The sequence below is a fragment of the Colletotrichum godetiae genome (genome assembly GCF_030913485.1).
Source record: "Colletotrichum godetiae strain CBS 193.32 chromosome Unknown BDP55scaffold_54, whole genome shotgun sequence".
Classification (NCBI taxonomy): Eukaryota; Fungi; Ascomycota; class Sordariomycetes; order Glomerellales; family Glomerellaceae; genus Colletotrichum; species Colletotrichum godetiae.
The window spans coordinates 135,097-153,190 of NW_026851302.1; the positions used below are offsets into that span (position 1 = coordinate 135,097).

An 18,094-nucleotide genomic window follows, 5' to 3' on the forward strand; every position below is an offset into this window, starting at 1 on the left:
ATGGGTGGGAAAGTGCAGTCCCTCAGCCAGTCTCAGATCGATATCATCATCGCCCTGGAGAGAGTTGGGGCTTCACTGTCGTTGGTCGGAGTTACACTAATATTCGTCACCTACTGGCAATTCAAACGCATTCGAAGTGTTCCAAATCTCTTCATCGTCTTCGCGTCAGTTGCCAATGTTGGTGCTAGCATTGCTTGCGCGATGGGCTACGACGGCATGCTAGCTGGAGCAGAATCCACTTTGTGTCAGGCACAAGCGTTTTTGCTCGAAATGTTCGATCTCCCCTTCTTTCCATCTTCTTTTGAGAAAACTGTGCTAATGGTCCGATGCAATAGGTTCATGCAATCTGATCCGTGGTGGTCTTTCGCCATGGCTATCAACGTCTACCTCGTCTTCTTCGCCGGTGCCAATCCTTCCTCCTTCCGACGCTACATTTGGGTCTACTGTGCTATCTGCTTTGGCTTCCCCATGATTCCGGCCGTTGTTTGTCTCCTAGTCCGACCTCGTGGTCCGGATGACCTTATCTATGGAGATGCTACAGTACGTAGGCGATCGTATTCCACTTCGCAAGGAATTATCGTGACTAACCTTCATAGATATGGTGCTGGATAAATCATGATTGGTCAAAACTTCGTATATTCACTTACTATATTCCCATTTGGACCTGCATCGTCGGGTCGTGCGTTATCTACTTTGCCGTCGGCTACCATGTCTTCCATCACCGCAATCAACTCCACAACCTCACCTTCAGCAATACTGGAAGAGACTGCAAAGACACATCTTGCTCAGATGAGCGAGACTCAGCGGAAAAGGTATGTCATTAGCAGGCATAGGTACTTGAGAAAATGACCTGAAGTTGACACTCTCCAGAATCTCACGAGCCGTGCCGAATTCTTCTATGGAACCGCCGTGACGGATATCCAGATTACAACTATGGTACCAAGGCCTTGGTCACCTCAAGTTCCGTCAATAGCCATTACAAAGGGGCTAGACGATCAACAACCTCGGCACCAGCAATCATGGCGTACGAGCGAAGAGGACGGACACGGTACACCAAGCCCTCGTTTCGAGACCACGTGCACATCAGACCCTCCGCCGCCAAAGCCGCAGCGATCTGTCTTCCAGCGAATTAGGCGTGTTGGGACAAAATTTTCAGCCAGGCTTGACCGTCTAGACCCTGTCAAGCTTGCATACCTCAGGACCAGTTTCATCTTTGCTATCTCTGTTTTGGTGACATGGACACCAAGTTCGATCAACAGGGTTGTCAACCTTCTCAAGCCTGAAGTAGTCAGCTTCGGCCTGAATGTTGCCAGCGCCACGGTTCTCCCACTTCAAGGTGTCTGGAATGCCGTCATCTTCTTTATGACTAGTTGGACGACATTCAAAGAAGAATGGAAGGACATGCGCTGTTGTCAACAGGGCCGACTTGGAAGTTGCGCCACTGAAAGTCGACAGGGTGCCGTCAGGATAGACGTGCTTCGAAGCGATCAACATGACCGATTTCGAAACGGTCGCTATGGGCACACGAAAGCAATTGGCAGCGACCAAACGAGTGAGCTCGAGTTGACAGTCCCTTCAGGAGTCAGTAATGTCAGAGCCATGAGAGGATCCTTTAGTATATGATTCGTCGATTGCGCCTACCAGACCTTTGAGTTGCAGGCGAAGGTTGTTCTTCAAGAGACACCGTCTGATTGTGGTTGGGGATGACTCTGGATGTCAGTACGGGGAATGCTTTTGGGGGGACGGCCAACACTTAAGCGGGACTTTATTGACCGAGGAGGATACCGATATACATTCGCATATTACGGAAGATTTTGGAGTTGTATATTAATCGGATGCGCGGCGGTCGGTCACGCGCGCGATCCAAGTACCTGCACAATGCCTGACCATGTCAGCGATACACAATGTTAATAAAAGCAAAATGCCAACATGTTCCAAGCAAGACATAAGACCTCTGAGTGTAGTGTCTGGGAAGATCTCTCCGATAGAGAATTAGCCACTCCCAGTGTCGGCTGGGCTTCGGGGGGGTCATTGCTTTGAGCGACTTGACCAGATCTACTTGTAGCTGCTTCTTTTAAGTGATCGTAAGGCTAAAGGCTTAGAACGTAATTACCATCGGCCTATGTGCCATTCGAGTCTTTCCGAAGGCAGTCACGTCTCAGGAAGGTCATCCTCTTCAGGTTGTGCCTGTCCCACTTATTCGGAGAGGGCGAAGTCGGGTACTTCGTTTGGCCGGAAGGAAATAACGCCAGTGCCCCACCTCCGCCGCCCGGCCCGGCACCGGGCAGTAATACCAGGTCCGAGTCCCGACAAATGAGCTTTCCAATCGAGGCGTGTGTCTGCCAAAAAGAAGTCTTTCAGAGGAAATACCAAGAAGACTGGAGGCTCGTAGCTTGGGTTTGATCGAGGGGAAATTCGTCAAAGTAGCCAGATTTCGAAAAGTAATGGATTATGTCCATTTGAACGAAGATATGTACCTCGTCGCAAGAACGACGATGAGTAGTAGGTATACACAAGAAAAAATGTAGAAAGAGCGTGCTATATACAGCCAAGGTGTTTTCTCCATCGAGATTCGGTCCCTCTTAACCTCCAACTAAGTCCATACGCAGGAGCAAGTGTGCAAGACGAGACAAAGTCTAGTACACGGCGGGAACGAGCGAGTTGACGTAGATCTCGAGGTTCGTGTACCCACCGGCACCAATCTTCATACCGTCCGAGGCATCGTTAGGGTTCAGGCCGTTGGCAGTCTCGTAGTCGTCGGGGATTCCGTCGCCGTCGGTATCCTTCTTCGCCGTGCCGGCCGCGATGTCGCCCGCGCCGCCCATGTCGGCCTCATCGGAGATGAGCTTGCCCGATTTTCCGTAGGAGAGGAGTTCCTTCACCAGAGCGGCGTCAACGGCGTCGCGAGCAATGGAGGCGCCGACTTTGGACGCGACGTGCGCGACGGCGTCGGTGGCGGTGAGGAGCTTTGCCGGGGCAGGGTAGTCGAAGGCGGTCGTCTGGATGGCCATGTTGGAGTAGCACGTCGTCGAGACGCAGAGCGCGGCACCGTTGAGAACGCCATCCTTGTTGGAGTCGTAAAAGTTGTCCTTGACATAGCCGCGGAAGTTTGCGTTGCCGCGTGTGAACGCCGTGACGGAGGTCGAGGGGCCGGAGATGAAGTAATTCTGAATAATATTCGCATAACTCGCGCCCTCGGAGTCTCCCGCGATATATCCGCCGCCACCGCCCCAGTTGTAGACTGCATTGTTGATGAAGGAGTTCACGCCCTTTACCTTGGGGTTACGCGTCTTGTTGTCAATGTAGAGGTTTCGGAAGAGGGAGATGCCGCCTTCGTTTGTCTGCATCAACCCGCCGCAGGAGTGCGTCTCGAGGCCCTGGCCGATGATGGAATCTGCAATGGTGACGTTGGAGACGTCGCCGTTGATGGAGAAGGTTTCGTCGCGGCCCCAGGAGACGGAGACGTGGTCAAAGATCATGTTTTTGCCGTCGGCGATTGTGATTGCGTCTTTGCCTGAGTCGCCTCCCTTGCCCATGCGGATGCGGATGTAGCGGGTGATGGCTTCGTTGGCGTTGGACCAGGAGAAGCCGTTTCCGTAGACTGTGATGCCCTGGTTGTTGGTGTTAGTTGGGTGTTGTAAGTCTGTGTCTTTGTCTGGTTGGTACTTACACCTCCGGGTGCTGTTTGTCCTGCAATGTAAACGTTCTTGGACACCACGATTCGGGCGTCGATCTTGATGACGCCGCCTACGTCGAAGACCACGATTCGGTTGGGTTGAGAGACGGCATCACGAAGGGATCCAGTGCCAGAGTCACTGTAGCACAGAAGTAGAGTCAGCAAGAAAAGTTCATCCTAGACAGCTGAGAGTCAAGTTAGGTGGGAGCTTACTTGAGGTTGGTAACCTTGTACACCGTACCCGTACGGCCACCGATCGCGTTCCGGCCGAACCCTTCGGCGCCAGGAAAGGCGGAGGGAGCGGCGTCGGCACGGGCGACTACCTTGGCCGGGGAGACGGCGGTACCGGTCCAGCCAGCAGCGGGGAGAGCGGCGGCGCCTTGGTAGAGGACGGCGGCCGCGGCCAAGAGTGTCGTGGAAGCCTTCATAGTGTGTGTTGGATCGTCCGGAAGGTGGGAAGGTAGAAACGAGTGGGGGCTAGAGTGAGGAAGGCGAAACGGAAGCGATGTACCAGACAATCCCCGAAACAAAACAAGTCGAATAGAAAAGAAGCTTGAAAAGAAGCTATAACAAGGGGGCAAGCCGAAGGGATGAAATGGAACGGCACGCGTAGCAGAATAGCGACGAGATCCCAAGACTTCAAGAGAAGATCCAGTCAAGATGGGACGAAAAAGGGGTCCTGGGTTTAGTTTTGTAGGCTGTTTCTACTTCATGTTGCATTCTCGATGGACAGCTTCCCTCGCGGTGATGATCCACCGGGATGGGTGGTGTGGTGGTTGCTCAGGGGGGTCCTTCGCCCTGCGGCCTGTCATCATCCACCCCATGATCCATCTCGCCCTGACAGTTACGGGAATTGGAAAGGGGCGTGGATGCACATGGGGATAGCGGCCGGCTCCTGTTGGTGGTGTTGAACCGGATGGCGGCCGTAGATGCTGGTTCGGGGATGCTTGGCCGCATGGGAGGTGTCTGTAAGACTATGAGGTAGAGAACGTAGCTTCCTTGCACATGGTGTATTATTCCGTGCCCATTGATCTATGCGCGATGATCTCCTCCCAGTTTGATTTCATTTACATCGTAGTTCGACTGTATAGTACGTTGTGAATTACTAGCCTGCCTCATTCGGATATTGATGGCATCTATCCATAGACGATTGGTGGGAAATGGGCAGAAAGTTTGAGCTCCCCAAGGGGGACGGCGGACGGGAAGCGTCCTCCGAAACGGGCAGAAATGGTGGGGAATCCCTGGCGTTTGGTGCTGTTTGGGTGATATTGAAGGGGCAGAGGACGGGGCCACTCGGGGCCGGGGTGTGAGCCACACAACGGCGGGCGGCGGAGGATTCTGGTTTCTCAGGTTGATGATGGTGGCCGGAGAGTTGTTTTGGAGTTACATGGTTGCTATGGCGTTGTTTGTGAAATACGAGTGCGAGACTGGGCTTTGCTATATTATACCCAAGGTAGGTGGTCCGTTGTAAGATGGAATGGCTCAAAAGGGGATGTTCTTCGGGCATACGCATACCGATTACCTGACACCCTTCCCGTCCGTAACACATCTATGGTTGTTAGCCTGCAAAGTGCGATGCTGAATTAAGGTTGAAGAGGGATGCTACTCTGCATCACTCGGTCGATGACTTTCCCACCTGTCAGACGTCATTCTCGATAGTGCTATACGATACATGAGTTGTTCAGTCTGTGATGCGACCATCATGAAGACCCAATGACCTACAAGAATGAGAGCGATCACTTGAAGGTCCTTCTCTCATGACCTGGCTTTGCTTTTCGACAATTGAGACTGGAATTTCGAGTCTGAAGTGGCAGAGAACCAAATAGCTGACAACCCGACGCGCTTCACAATTATCTCATCGACGCGTCCTTGCGATGAGTGAGACCCAAACCATGAGCTCAGGCGGCGAGCCTCCAAGATTTACGGTTCAGATTCCGCCATGAGTGTTCATCGCACCACACCTGCCATCCGATCTCACTTCAGACGCTGTGGCCAGTGGATGTGGCTCACACGGTTCTGTGGCTGAGCGAGACTTCTCATTCCGACGACCCTTCGGAATCTCAATCTGGTTGACTTTGACTCATCCGGGGGTAAATTTGAGAGGCGCCAGTGCATGCGGCGATTGGCCTTTTCGCCGAAAAAGCTTTCTCAGGCATTTTTGCTTGGCAGAATCGGACAGCTCGTGCCGGGGGAAGCTTGGGGACCGTCTTGGCCCAGGCGAGTGAAACGGCAGCATGGTAATTGGAGCGCTGAGAAGCGCTAGGAAATTCCCAAAGTGAGACTACCTTATTACTACGTAGATTCTAGAGCCGGGGGAACGGCGATGTCGGAGGCAGGGGAGACGTTGCGGTCAAAAGATGGCAATGCAAGAAAAAATGTTTGTTTTTTCTTTCTTTCTCAAAAGCGCTATGGTTATGCGCCGTTTGCGTGAGTCACGTGGCGGCTGGGAGACGTCGAAGTTCTTGACCGACTCATTCTCCCTTGCACACGCACGACACATTAGTGAGGTCGGGGTAGTGAGACAGCATAAGCGGGTGAGGAAGCTGGGGCACGTGTTTCTTCAGACTCTGGCGTGTCGATCTCTCAGGCACGAGAACCAGGCCCGTTGATCTGGCGGGCAAATTGTTGAGTTTCCAACTGTGTTTACCGAGGCTTCCATTACTGCTCTTGACAGAAAGTTGTGGGTGGGAGATGCTAGTACAACGCCAGTGTAACTAAGGTAGGTAGCTTGAACTGACACGCGGCTGGAGGAGGTTGTTCAAACTAGAAAGAACAGCGTCGGACAAACACATGTAGCCTACCTATAGTAGCTCAGGGCCTGCGTTTGAAGTGAATTGGCGCAATTCTCAATTGCCATCATGGTATTCTGTGAGATGCCTGAATGACAGACCCTCAGCGCTTGACCGTGTTTATTCATCGGAAATTCCTGAAGTCATGTTCTTTCCGGGCAGCTTCCATTGAGTACCTACTGCGTAAGCGCAACCTGCCGGTGATAACGGCCTTTACCGGGCACTTCGCCTACCCCTCACTTCGGCACTTGACGCCGAGAATTCCATCGTAGACCTCCAGAGCTGCCTTTTGATGACCTTGTTTTCCGATGCATGTATTCTGTACCAGGTTTAAGATACCAAGATATCATAGAATTAAAAGATAGAATAATAGGGACAATTAATGATCACCATTGACACCTGGGAAGCCCCGAAGACGGAGATGCCGGGCCTGGAGCAATTCCGCAATGGACCCGGTCTTTCTCCGATGCGGCCGACGTACAGCCCCGCCAATCACAGAGTAACCCGCGGCGGGGCAGCTGGATGACTAAGCAGCCCCGCTAACCCCTCGATGCGAAGTGCAAAGCAGCGAAGCACCTGTGTCCCCGCCTGCACCACCAACTGCGACGAACGCCGTAACGCCGTACCGCCGCAACGCTGTCCCACGCACACATACGCACGCACTCCCACTCCCGTCGCCAGTCTCCCACTTCCATTCATCCCCCCCGGCCTGTTCAGAACCAAAACGAGATATTTTACCCCCCCAGAAGAGGGAAGTCTCAGTGTCATTCTTAACCTTAGTCACGCAATCCCCGACCGGAACACAGAAACTCCAAACACACCCCTCAGCAACCAGAAACGTCCTTTTTCCCGTCGTCCCAAGAAAACCCCCCAAAGTCACTATTCAATCACCTTGTCCAGCGACATTTGTTCAACAAAAACAGGTACGCTGTGGTCACAGTTCTCTCTTACCTGCCATCATCGCATGACGTACTTGGCGCGAGGCTGACCAATTCCACCTCTTCTTTTCTTCACAGGCAGATCCCGTCATTCTCCGTCCCCCGTCCCCTTCCGCCCGCTGCTGCCTTTGGCCCAGGCACCGACCGAACCGATAGCCGCATTCCGAGACACCGAACCCCTCAAGGAACATCACGGAGCCCTCGCCGACCTTCCCTTGGCTCCTCCTCGCCCTATCCATAGTCGATACCCATTATCTCCTCTCACAGGACTACTATCCAACCAGTCACTCGACCAACCACCGACGACAGAGCGCCCAACAGGGAAACCAAACGAAAAAGTTGATGAGAGCTGGTTTCCGGCTTTTCTCGCCCCCAACCTACTACTACCACCGTCCGCCGACCCCTCCCCTCCGGCGTCTCAGCACGCCGCGCAGCAACAACCCCTTCGCCGCGTCCGCCGCCGCCCGTCCGCGAAACCTCACAATGGTCGCCACCCCCGATGAAATCGAGGCCATGGCGCCCCCCGGCTACTCCTTCCCGGAGCACCGCCTCCGCCTCCAGCAGTCCGAACCCGACCGCGAGCCCCTCGTCCTCGTCGCCCCGGGCTCCTACAGCCCCATCACCTTCCTCCACCTGCGCATGGCCGTCATGGCGGCAGACTACGTCCGTTACAACACAAACTTTGAGCTTATCGGCTCCTACCTCTCCCCCGTCTCCGACGCCTACAAAAAGCGCGGTCTCGCACCCGCCTGCCACCGCCGCCGCATGTGCGAGATCGCCGCCGAGCAGACCTCCCGCTTCCTCATGGTCGACCCTTGGGAGGCCGAGCAGACGGCCTACGTGCCCACTGCCGTTGTTCTCGATCACTTTGAGCACGAGATCAATGTCAAGCGCGGCGGCTGCAACGGGAAGCGCGTGCGTATTGCCGTGCTCGCTGGCGCCGACCTGATCAATACGATGAGTCAGCCGGGCGTTTGGTCGCCTTCTGATTTGAGACACATCCTTGGCGACTTTGGCGCCTTTGTGCTCGAGAGAGCCGGTGTGAACATTGACGAGGCCCTCGGTAATCTTAAGGAATACGAGGACCAGATCTACTACATCCCGCAAGTCGTTCCCAATGATGTTTCGAGTACCAAGATTCGATTGTTGCTAAGGAGGAATATGAGCATCGACTACGTGAGTTTCCGATCCCCCAAAGGCATTGTCACACATTTGAAAGGCAATCAACGGCTAACATATCTCTAGCTCATCCCTGCTGAAGTCATCAAGTATATTGACGAGCACGGCCTGTACAACGAGGACGACACAGCAACAAATGAGAAGGGCAAGGAGAAGGAGGTGCAATAAGAATGAGTTACAATCGTTTTGGATATTGAACGAGCGCGTGTTTCGTTCAAACGCCTTGATGGAGTTTGTAGAAAAAAAGATGAGAGAGACAGCGAGACAGCGGAACAGCGGGACAGAAGCGAGAGCAACGATCCAGATCCAGACGAGACAGAAAGATCAAAGAGCAAAGAGGAGGACCAGAGAAGGGGAGCAAATGGCGTGGGTATCAGCGTTTGGGTTTTACGAGACGACGGCACAAAGTCCATCCATTTCATTACTGTTATATTTTTTTCATGGGTTTAATTAGGTGCATAGGGCGGACTTCGTTATGAAGAGCGAGATATATATATCTTGAACTACAGGGACTTCTCCCATTGAACAATCAATAGTTCCCAACTCACCCTCGGTACCTTCCCGGCCTATCGCTTTCTGCGTTATGTTTTCGTTTGTTGAAACCTTGAAATCGTGAGATCTGCTATCCGGCGGTTAGTACACCGGGGAAGGGTGCTCACAGAATCTCGGACTAGCACAAGACCGCCGGAAGTAGACAGCAGCGCTACCGAATCATGTGTCCATGCATAAGCGACTGACGAATAGCCTCGGTTGGTGGCCGCTCTGGTTCGATGAGTATCATAGGCCTTATCTTTGTCATCGACACCCATAGGGGGACTCCCAAGGGACTAAAGTGCATCAACTTCAAAGGACAAGTCTCTCCTCCATGCATGAGGACTGTCGATAGTGATATCACGACATTGCTAATGATCAGCTCACACATTCCTCTTCTGCAGATGATTGTGACTGTTGATGGGCCACCTTTCGGACCAAGGGGCATGATAGTTGGGTTAGTCTTGCTTGCCCTCGAGGGAAGGATACTGTAGTACCGCCCAACCCATTTCCACATATGCTGATTCCTATAGAAGAGTACTGTGGTATAAATAACATATGAAATTACGAAAAGGGAAGGCAACTAAACTAAGACTTGCTATTAATATAACAGAGTACATGTAAGTAAAGGGCAAGGTCTCTGCTAGTCGTGTTGACATGCATTGCGTCAACTTCCGCTTGATTGCCTTTATACGAGAACCTTCTCTCCAAGCCATTCTCGATTCCATCTTGCGGGTACTGCCAGAGGGTTTCCTTGCTCTTGAAAGTCGAGGTTACCGTCTCGTCTGTACAGCAACAGAGGATCACCATGATTGCCTCTTCCGCTCGACCCGAGTTAATTAGCAGGCATGCCACATTTCTCTCTAATGTGCCATGGAGACGGCTACATATGGAGACGGTTACATATGGAGACGGGAAACCGACTAAAAGACACCGGTAGGGAAGAAATTCAGGCCGAGTCCGGCAAAGTTACGGATCTTCAACACCACCGGTAACACCATCTGGAAACGTCCGTCGGTAATGTCAAGTCGCCGTACTTTCCCTTAAATGAAGTTCAGCAGCCTCAGAATCAAGTGTTCCGGTATAATCTAGGGTCCTAATGACGGGAAGCTTCTCTTTGGAATGCAGCTGTGCTGTTCTGTCCTGAGCTATCTATCCTCTACCTAAACGAGGCCACCATTTCCACAACAGGTGAAGAAATCACTAGACCCTGCGCCGATGCCTTTGCAGGCACGCTTCCATGCCCTCTCTCTTTTATGATATTTCCTGCTATGAACTACCATCATACCGAAAGTTCCTGATCAAGAATGCAGATCGCGCTTTCCTCGTCGAGGACCCTGGTAACATCTGTGACGGGAGGCCCGAGGCTGGGTCTAATCTACCTCTATTATCAGGCTACAACTCATAGTCAGCGTCCATCTTCAGAATCCTTCCACCAGGATCCATATGGACGGGAATCTTGAAGCGGTGATGGACCGGACCGGGGATGGCGCCAGCACCCGTCGAGATGACGTCGAGAATCAGAAACTCGCCCCGTCCCGGCTCGGAATTGGGGTAACTGAGCGTGTACTCGTTGGCCCTGTCGCTGGCGATTATCGGCAGATGGCAGAGGGTGTAAGTGCCGTCCTTAGCCTTGAGCCGGTTGCCGTCGTCGGAAGCGTAGCGAGGCTTGCAGACTATAGTTATTCTCGGAGTGCCCTTACGGACTTTGACCTTGTTGGACTTCCCGTTGTGAAGGAGAAGAGACGAAGTCTCTATCGCGGTGGGGGGTTGGCTTTGAAGTGCGAATGCAGCGCCTTCATCCAAGAACTGGCGGACAGTCTTCTGGTACATCTTTGCCAGGGCTGTGCCTCTGGCGGTAGCAGTCGAACTGTTCAGTGAGATATTAGTAAAAGCTTCTTGCATGGAATATCTACTGCCTTCCGGCAGACTTGGCCCTCTTGAAGGAAACAGGTGTTACTTACGGAAAGTCACCCTGGTTGTGGGCGTGGAAGAAGCTCAACTTTCCGCCACCGGTAACCTGCCAGTCTTGAATCAAGTCGGTGACCAACTTGAGGACAGATTTATTCTTGAAGCTGCTACCGGTGAGAACCATAGTAGTCTTAACTTTCCGGCCTCCCTTGAGGCGACACATGTTGGTCAGGTACCGATATATGGTAACCAAAGCCTGGAAGTAGGCGCCGTAGAAGTGCTTCCGCGAGCCATTGGCGTTACACTTCCAAGTGTGGTTTGCGCCGCGCAGTTGAAATACTTCTTCGCCGATCTGCTTCTGCTTCAGCTTCTCGTGGAAATGTGCCATCATCGCCTTGACAATAGTCTCAAGCTTGTCTGCCTCGTCTGGAGTCATGTTCTCTCCGCCAAGGTCGGATCGAATAGTCTGCTCGATGAGGTAGGCGTGATAATCAACACCTCCATAAGCGTCGGGCGAGCTTATGTTTTTGTGCTCCGTACCAGTGTCGATAGAGTAGAAGTCGGGTATCTTGAAGCTGCCGTCCTTTGAGGTCTTCCAATTGAGATGGAAGACAGCCGTACGCTGTTGCTCATATCAGTAAACGAACCCTAAATCTCGGGCTCCAAATAATAGAACCACTAACCAGGCAATGCGCACCAAAGTCGAGGACGAGAAGTCGATCAGGCTTCTCTCCTCCCACGTCGGCCCAGCGGGAAGGATGGTGGAGCAGGTAGTGACCCAAGGCATGGGTCTCTTCGACCGAACTGAAGGCGTTCATCCACTTCGGCGCGGTAGGAGCCATAGCTCGAAGGAGTTGGAGATAAATCTCTTGCAGGGCCGTGCTATCGCGGTACGGATGGGTAGCGACGACGCTCGTGACGATGTGTCCGTGCTCCTGGCAGAACGATGCCACCATGGTGCCGATTTTCGTGAAGTACTCCTCAATGAGGGGGAGTATCTTCTCGAGAACCTGGAATCTCCAGAGGACCTCTCCGCTGTTCATCTCGTTCAGGAAGGTGGTTTGAATGCGGTCGGCTATTTTCTCGGGAATGATGATGTTGGTGGTTTCCTGGAAGGAAGTTGAAGACTTGGCAAACTGGTAGATCAAGTACTTGGTCGGAATGGTGCGCTCGACACCTAGGCCAGAACCATCGTCACTAAGGTTATTCGGAAGGCTGATGACTCCAGGGAACTCGCAGCCATTGGGGGCATTGGAACCGTTCGGGCCCGGGACATCGATGAAGACATCCTTGACTCCGTCATGATAGCAGAGCGTCACACGGGTGGACTCGGTTCCAACGTCGATGGCGAGAATGCTAAAGCGCCATGTCAGCTTCAGATGGCGCCAGATGGGGATGGGAGAGGGTACTGACACTGGCTTGGGACTCTGGGGCATTGGGCCAGGTCTATCGGGCCCAAAATGGAGGCCTGGCTTAATAGTCATACCGGCCATGGTGATGATATACCATATGGGTAGCAGAGAGATGAAAGTCGTCAGAGTCTTAGATCCTTTTGGCGGAGCAGGCAAAGGCGTTGGCGATGGAGAAAGGGCGGGAGATAGAAATCGTCTGCGGGCTTCGGCAATGAAAGATACCAGCGTAGAACAGAACAAAGAGGTTGTGCTTCTGAAAATTCGTCTCAGGAAGAGTTGAAGAATCCAGAGTCAAATGTTCAAAGAGCACCTCTTGATGGTGGTGATGGCGGTTTATTTGCGAGGTTGCAAAAAAAGCGAAGGATGTGTAGCGAAGAAGGTTCAAGAAAGGTAAGGACCTTCCTTCTCAAGGTGTTGCCTTTGGAAGGGAACATATCAATTGGAGTTTGTTGACTTCACTGGACGAGCCCTTCAACTGCGGGCAGGTATCAGTACGACACCAAGGGCTTGTCGACTAAGCAAGCGGGTGACCCTGGTGAAGGCTTCAGTGAAGAGTGAAGGAAATACGGGGGAATCGATCCACCAAGAGGAAAGTGAGGTACACCGTGAAGTCGGATACAACAATTTAAGGTAGGTAGCTTCTGTGAAATAGGCGGATACTGTAGGATTGGGTGTAACGAGCAAGACTGCGACTGGAAGATAACCCCTTGACTAGCCCGGTTGGTTTCTTGAGACAAACCTCATCCTCACTTCATGGAATCAATGACCTAGAACGACTTTTCCAAGAGGAGTTTCTGCGAGTACCGATACTAGAATCTATGATCATCTTCTACTAAACCCGTGGGCTACGTAGGTAGTAGACATTGAGCGACTGGAAGCAACAGTGTTCAGCTGATCGATTGATGCCGAGCTTCTTTTGAATCAGTTTACACCTGCTTCTCAACAATCGGAGACATCGTCGAATTTGAGCCATCTCACACTTCATCTTCCCCTATCTGAAACTTGGGATTTAAACACTGGAAACCGATACAAGCTTTGTGGTGTCCATCAAGTCATTGCATGTTGCGCGATCTCGCAACTCTAGGCCCGGAAACAGAAGTTGTCTTTCCCGGATATTTCTGACTCTAGAGAGCTAGCATGATAAGCTCTCTCAACTTCTTTAGCTCCCAGAAATCCAAGACCCACCTAGCGCCGTTTTATTATCAATGCTTAGGGGTTTTCAAGCCCACAGACACTTGCTACAGAGTTCAGGGGTAGCAACCAAAACATGAGAGAATGCCTATAAAGATGTGGCTCAAAGCATTTTCCTCAAAGTCTCAGCCTAGACAACGGTGCTTTATTTGTATAAATTGGGAGTTGATCACAGTGTTCATGAATCGATGATGCTATGCTTACTTGTTTAGTAAGGAGAGATCATGGTAGGCTGCTACGAATTTCAGATCCAAGTGAGTTCTAGGCGCAACTCATACATGGAAATGTCAGAGATATTAGAAAAGGCCACCCAAAACTGTAGATAACCAACTCTTAGACCTAATATTACTTAGAACCTACTCGTAAATTCTTAGCCCCTTTGGAGACAAAAGTCAATGAGATACCAAGACTTCCGTGGCGGGAGAGGCGAATGCCTGTTATTTTGGTTTTACTAGAAGACAGAGAGATTGGGACTTGTTTCTCCAACCCCCGATGAGTTCAGGTACATTAAATTGCAATGCTGCACAACTAGCCAAGGGATCACAGCGTCCATTACTTCGACCACTTACATGTGTTGCTGGAACAGACCAACACTGACACTTTTTAAGTTCAGCCAAGACACCTAATACCGTTCGTCAGGGTCCAACATGCTCGCTACTTTACAGGACATCTCCCTTCCCTCGTTCTCGTCATCATCGACAACAAATCGTCAAATCCTCGTAAACCTCAAACTAGCAAGCGCCAAGTCACCAAACCATCGCGCAATATCTCCAACTCCGTCCGAAACGGGCGACAACCACATGCGATCCTTGAACAGGGAAACTCCGGAACCAATAGCAATTCGACAGCCCCCTACTTCAAGAAAACCTAGGAGTTGAGTCCGCCGGGCAGAATTGACTTTCCCTCTTCTCATTAGTGAGTACGTCCACAAGCTCGCCAAGCGGAATACACGCACACATTTGCACATGCAATACGCAGGCTAAAAGTGTAAATAACCTAAGAAGAGTCAGCATGACCCCTCCAACCATCTCAAACCAAAAAAAAAACATTTATCCTCTCGTAAGCCCCCAGCATCGGACCCTTGAGATCCCCTTTCTCTAAACCATGTGGACGTGGTGTAGTCGTCATAGGATGACACCGATTCAACCCATTTAGCCTTTTCCTTGTATCCATCTTCGACAACAAATCTCACTTATCCCACCCTGCTCCGTTGGAAGGATGAGAGGGATAGGCCATGCCATCATCGCGAATAACGTTCCCTTATTCTCACCGAACTTGGGCAGTCTTAATCTCGTCTCAGAGTGGAAACTCTGCCACGAGCTCTCACCCCCGTCGGCTCAAAACGATAAAGCTTGAAACCCACGCGCTTATCCCGCACTCGTGACATGTATTGATGTATTGATGTGAGACGCAACTTAGATGCCACCGATAGCTCGACCAGCTCAACCATACACCAACCAAACGAAGCCTATCCACAAGCACAGCCCACGGACGACGACACCATCAGAGAAAACCAGCCGCGATATGCGCAGAATGGAAATAATCCATATCTCACGTTTGAAGGGGCTTCACCCGCGACGCGGTTGACGCTTTCCCCAGAAACAGGAAGATCGTTGCCTACAACAATCGTAAAGTTTCGCTCCGCATATTGGGGGGTTGGATGGGAATAAGCTGGGAGTCAAACTTGGTAACCCCGTATCATCCAAGTCCCAAGGAACCACCTGGACAAAAAGAATCCTCCGGAGAGAGAGAGAGAGAGAGAGAATACTACAATTATGGGGAAGCTGCTAAATTGCTTTGTTTCCTTTTACCCACCCGTACCACCAGCTTCTGGGCTCAGACGCTCAGCTGAGTCAAGCTTTTTTACGACCCGTTACCACGTTGGAACTTGGAAGGGCTGTCTCGACGTTGCACTTTACGACTTGGTACCAGGTTTTCCCCCCATTCCATAAACCGGAAAGATCCATACGGACTGGCTCGTTATAATTTTGCAAAACTTGCGATAACCGTTTTACTACCCGCCGCAGAGGGGGGAACGAGAGTTGAATCTGGGAAACCCTTTGGAAAAGTTGGGAGGGGTCTCCATCTGCCCTCGGATTCGAAGCCGGTTTCGAAATCTTAGCTTGCCGATGCTCCCAATCCATGGAAAATTCCCACGTGGAGTCCATGGGATTGTACCTCTATCGAAGAAATTTCCCAGTTTCTTTGTTTCTCCATGTGTACGCGGACTCAACGCGAATCACACGCAACGCCCACGCCCAAAACTTTCAACGCGTTTTCTCTTGGGATCCATTTCTTTAGCAAACAATCGGACCTTTCTGCCGACAGGATCTGCCAACCAGGTATTTATGTGGTCCGGTTCAGTGAAATCCCGGACGGCTTCCGAGGGACACCAAGTATCTGCAAACGTGAGATGCAGATGATGTCTTTGCCGCCCCCGGACCGCCGAGAAAAGGATCCCTCTGAGCGAGAAGCAGCGAGCACATACACGTCGTTGGTGAGGTGGCACTGGGGAGTCGAGTTGGTCACGATCCGAGGTTGGACACCGGGACATCCCTTGACGGGATAGAAACGCTAAACTTACATACTCACTCCCACTCACCTCATAGCAAAGGAGTAAAGAGAGCCGAAAGAAGCAAGGCTACATACGAAGCAAAAACGCGGCGCTACCAAATGGCAAAAGGCCGTCAACAGCGTGACAACGGTAACACGAGAAACGGGGCCACTCGCAGAACGAAATCGCCGCCCGCCTCCTCCCTCCGCCGCCGCCGCTGGGCAGCAGGTTTTTCCTTTTTTCTTTTTTTTTTCTAGGAACCAACTCGCAAGTTGTCAACCTGGGCGTTGGTCCCGGCGGGGCGGGGAAAAAAGAGAACCAAGAAACAAGGGAGATTGCGCGTCTACGGTCATAGGAAGTCGCCGTCCGGTCTCAGCTGACCCGTTCCGTGGCCCCGGCATTCATGCCGTCCGGGGCGCGCCTTGCATATTGTGTGGTATGTGCTGTGCGGTGTACCCAATCCAACCACGTATAGCGGAGAAGAGCCAGGAACCACGGATGACTATTTGGGATGATATGATGTTGTCTAAGAGTCGCTGAGAAGTTGGAAGAAAGGGAACAATGAATTAGAAGCGTGTAATAAGGGGACCTGCGCGGGGGGACGAAACATGGCACACACGATAATGCAGGGAAGCCGCTGACACGGGTGGGCGGCAAGAGGGACGGCCATGATCCCACCACCATATTGCCGTGGTCCGTACTCCGTAGGATATCCCGAGTCTCTCCCCGGCTTGGGGGCGGGGCAGAGCGGCGTGTTCGGTGTTGGTCTGGCGGTGGACCATGCGAATGAGAGGGTAATAGCAGCTCTTCTGTCGAATAACCGTGAGCGAGTGAGAGAGGAGACGTCTCTGTTCCTGATATCCTCTGCTGATGAGATGTGAGCAGGCTTCATGATAGGGCATGGCAGTGCGAGCGAGGTTGTAGCGTTGCAACGGCATCCCTCCGGAACCTGAACCGTCCACGCAGACAAGGCAGAGTGCAGCACTGACAACCACCCCTTGGATTTTCCCTTTTGATGACGATCCCCATACCGAGAATGCCATTGGCCGGAGACGATCGGCTGAGTCGGGCTTATTGTGGGATCGTCGCTTTGCTGTTCTGAGTGCCGGGCGCTGGTCTTCATGCTGGGCACCGCCGATCGCTTGTTGTCATTACCTCGTTCGGAATCTGAGGAGGGGGAAGGGGATGGGGGACACTGATTTGGCAAAAGGCTGGAAAGGGAAGGGAAGGGTCCTCTCCAGATGACAGGGAAGACGGAAACATTGTGAGAAACCGGTGCGCTAACACTGTACGAGCCTGGAGGATGGTGGAAAATTTTGGAGACCTTGGGCTTTTGCGAAATGCCATGCTCACATTCCTGCTTTTCGGAGCCATCGCCGGGTGGCTTGCAGGAAGTTGATACAGGTACGTCCTTGTTGATTTAGGTATTTTCAGTCGGGCAAGATGTTGATTTCGGACGCTGAGCACGGGAGAGATGTCGGCCTGGTGCCGGGGAATGCTAGATGAGGTTGCAACACGGCGGGCTGTGCGTTGAGCAAAAAACCGGATACTTGGCCGCGTTTGTTGGAATAGTCAAGAATGGACGGACGGAGATAACTCAAAGGTTGTGCGATGGAGAAGTGGATTTGGGGGATTTCGCAAGTGGAACCGTCGTTCATCCTACCATTGGACATTGGTAGCCCATCTCTAACACACGATGCTATTTTGCTGGGAGAGTTAGACCGCCTGACGATATGCACGGGACACAGTGATGATCCGTCCGTTCACCATGCCCGGTGTACATGACTGTTTGGGACGTGAGTGTCGAAAAACAACGGAGAAACGGGGGCCAGACGATGATGATCTGCTCCTCACCAGCGGTGGCAGCTTAGCGAATAGGGAGATCTGCTCTTAGCTTCGACCAACGGAGGATT

The 18,094-nt window shown here is 52.1% G+C and overlaps 6 protein-coding genes across 6 annotated transcripts; 2 read left to right on the forward strand and 4 right to left on the reverse strand.

Moving 5' to 3' along the window:
- On the forward strand, positions 1 to 1,623 carry BDP55DRAFT_732843 (G-protein coupled receptor; the record flags this gene model as incomplete). Its single annotated transcript, XM_060579999.1, has 4 exons — positions 1 to 272; positions 336 to 540; positions 597 to 812; positions 871 to 1,623. The coding sequence occupies 4 exons, from the start codon at positions 1 to 3 to the stop codon at positions 1,621 to 1,623; spliced, it is 1,446 nt and encodes a 481-aa protein (XP_060424745.1).
- Positions 1,624 to 2,636: 1,013 nt separating this feature from the next.
- Positions 2,637 to 4,104, reverse strand: BDP55DRAFT_561911 (pectate lyase C; the record flags this gene model as incomplete). Its single annotated transcript, XM_060570114.1, has 3 exons — positions 2,637 to 3,611; positions 3,671 to 3,815; positions 3,890 to 4,104. The coding sequence occupies 3 exons, from the start codon at positions 4,102 to 4,104 to the stop codon at positions 2,637 to 2,639; spliced, it is 1,335 nt and encodes a 444-aa protein (XP_060424746.1).
- A 567-nt stretch (positions 4,105 to 4,671) lies between these two features.
- On the reverse strand, positions 4,672 to 5,521 carry BDP55DRAFT_326650 (uncharacterized protein). The gene is made up of 3 exons (XM_060566815.1): positions 5,399 to 5,521; positions 5,192 to 5,337; positions 4,672 to 5,113 (listed from the first exon to the last, which is right to left on the reverse strand). The coding sequence occupies exons 2-3, from the start codon at positions 5,223 to 5,225 to the stop codon at positions 4,782 to 4,784; spliced, it is 366 nt and encodes a 121-aa protein (XP_060424747.1). The 5' UTR covers positions 5,226 to 5,337; positions 5,399 to 5,521; the 3' UTR covers positions 4,672 to 4,781.
- Positions 5,522 to 7,886: 2,365 nt separating this feature from the next.
- Positions 7,887 to 8,750, forward strand: BDP55DRAFT_697321 (nicotinate nucleotide adenylyltransferase; the record flags this gene model as incomplete). The annotated part of the gene is made up of 2 exons (XM_060577670.1): positions 7,887 to 8,579; positions 8,649 to 8,750. The coding sequence occupies 2 exons, from the start codon at positions 7,887 to 7,889 to the stop codon at positions 8,748 to 8,750; spliced, it is 795 nt and encodes a 264-aa protein (XP_060424748.1).
- A 1,758-nt stretch (positions 8,751 to 10,508) lies between these two features.
- BDP55DRAFT_754743 (uncharacterized protein) lies at positions 10,509 to 12,551 on the reverse strand (the record flags this gene model as incomplete). Its single annotated transcript, XM_060580727.1, has 3 exons — positions 11,708 to 12,551; positions 11,078 to 11,646; positions 10,509 to 10,983 (listed from the first exon to the last, which is right to left on the reverse strand). The coding sequence occupies exons 1-3, from the start codon at positions 12,515 to 12,517 to the stop codon at positions 10,509 to 10,511; spliced, it is 1,854 nt and encodes a 617-aa protein (XP_060424749.1). The 5' UTR covers positions 12,518 to 12,551.
- Positions 12,552 to 16,707: 4,156 nt separating this feature from the next.
- On the reverse strand, positions 16,708 to 17,854 carry BDP55DRAFT_636469 (uncharacterized protein; the record flags this gene model as incomplete). Its single annotated transcript, XM_060572887.1, has 2 exons — positions 16,708 to 17,592; positions 17,732 to 17,854. The coding sequence occupies 2 exons, from the start codon at positions 17,852 to 17,854 to the stop codon at positions 16,708 to 16,710; spliced, it is 1,008 nt and encodes a 335-aa protein (XP_060424750.1).
- Positions 17,855 to 18,094: the final 240 nt, after the last annotated feature.

Bases quoted from the DNA above. Each gene is read 5' to 3' on its own strand.
- BDP55DRAFT_326650 (XM_060566815.1), bottom strand. From the start codon at position 5,225: ATGTGTTACGGACGGGAAGGGTGTCAGGTAATCG. The intron at 5,114-5,191 runs GTATGCGTATGC...GGTATAATATAG, and splicing joins GGAAGGGTGTCAGGTAATCG to CAAAGCCCAGTCTCGCACTC.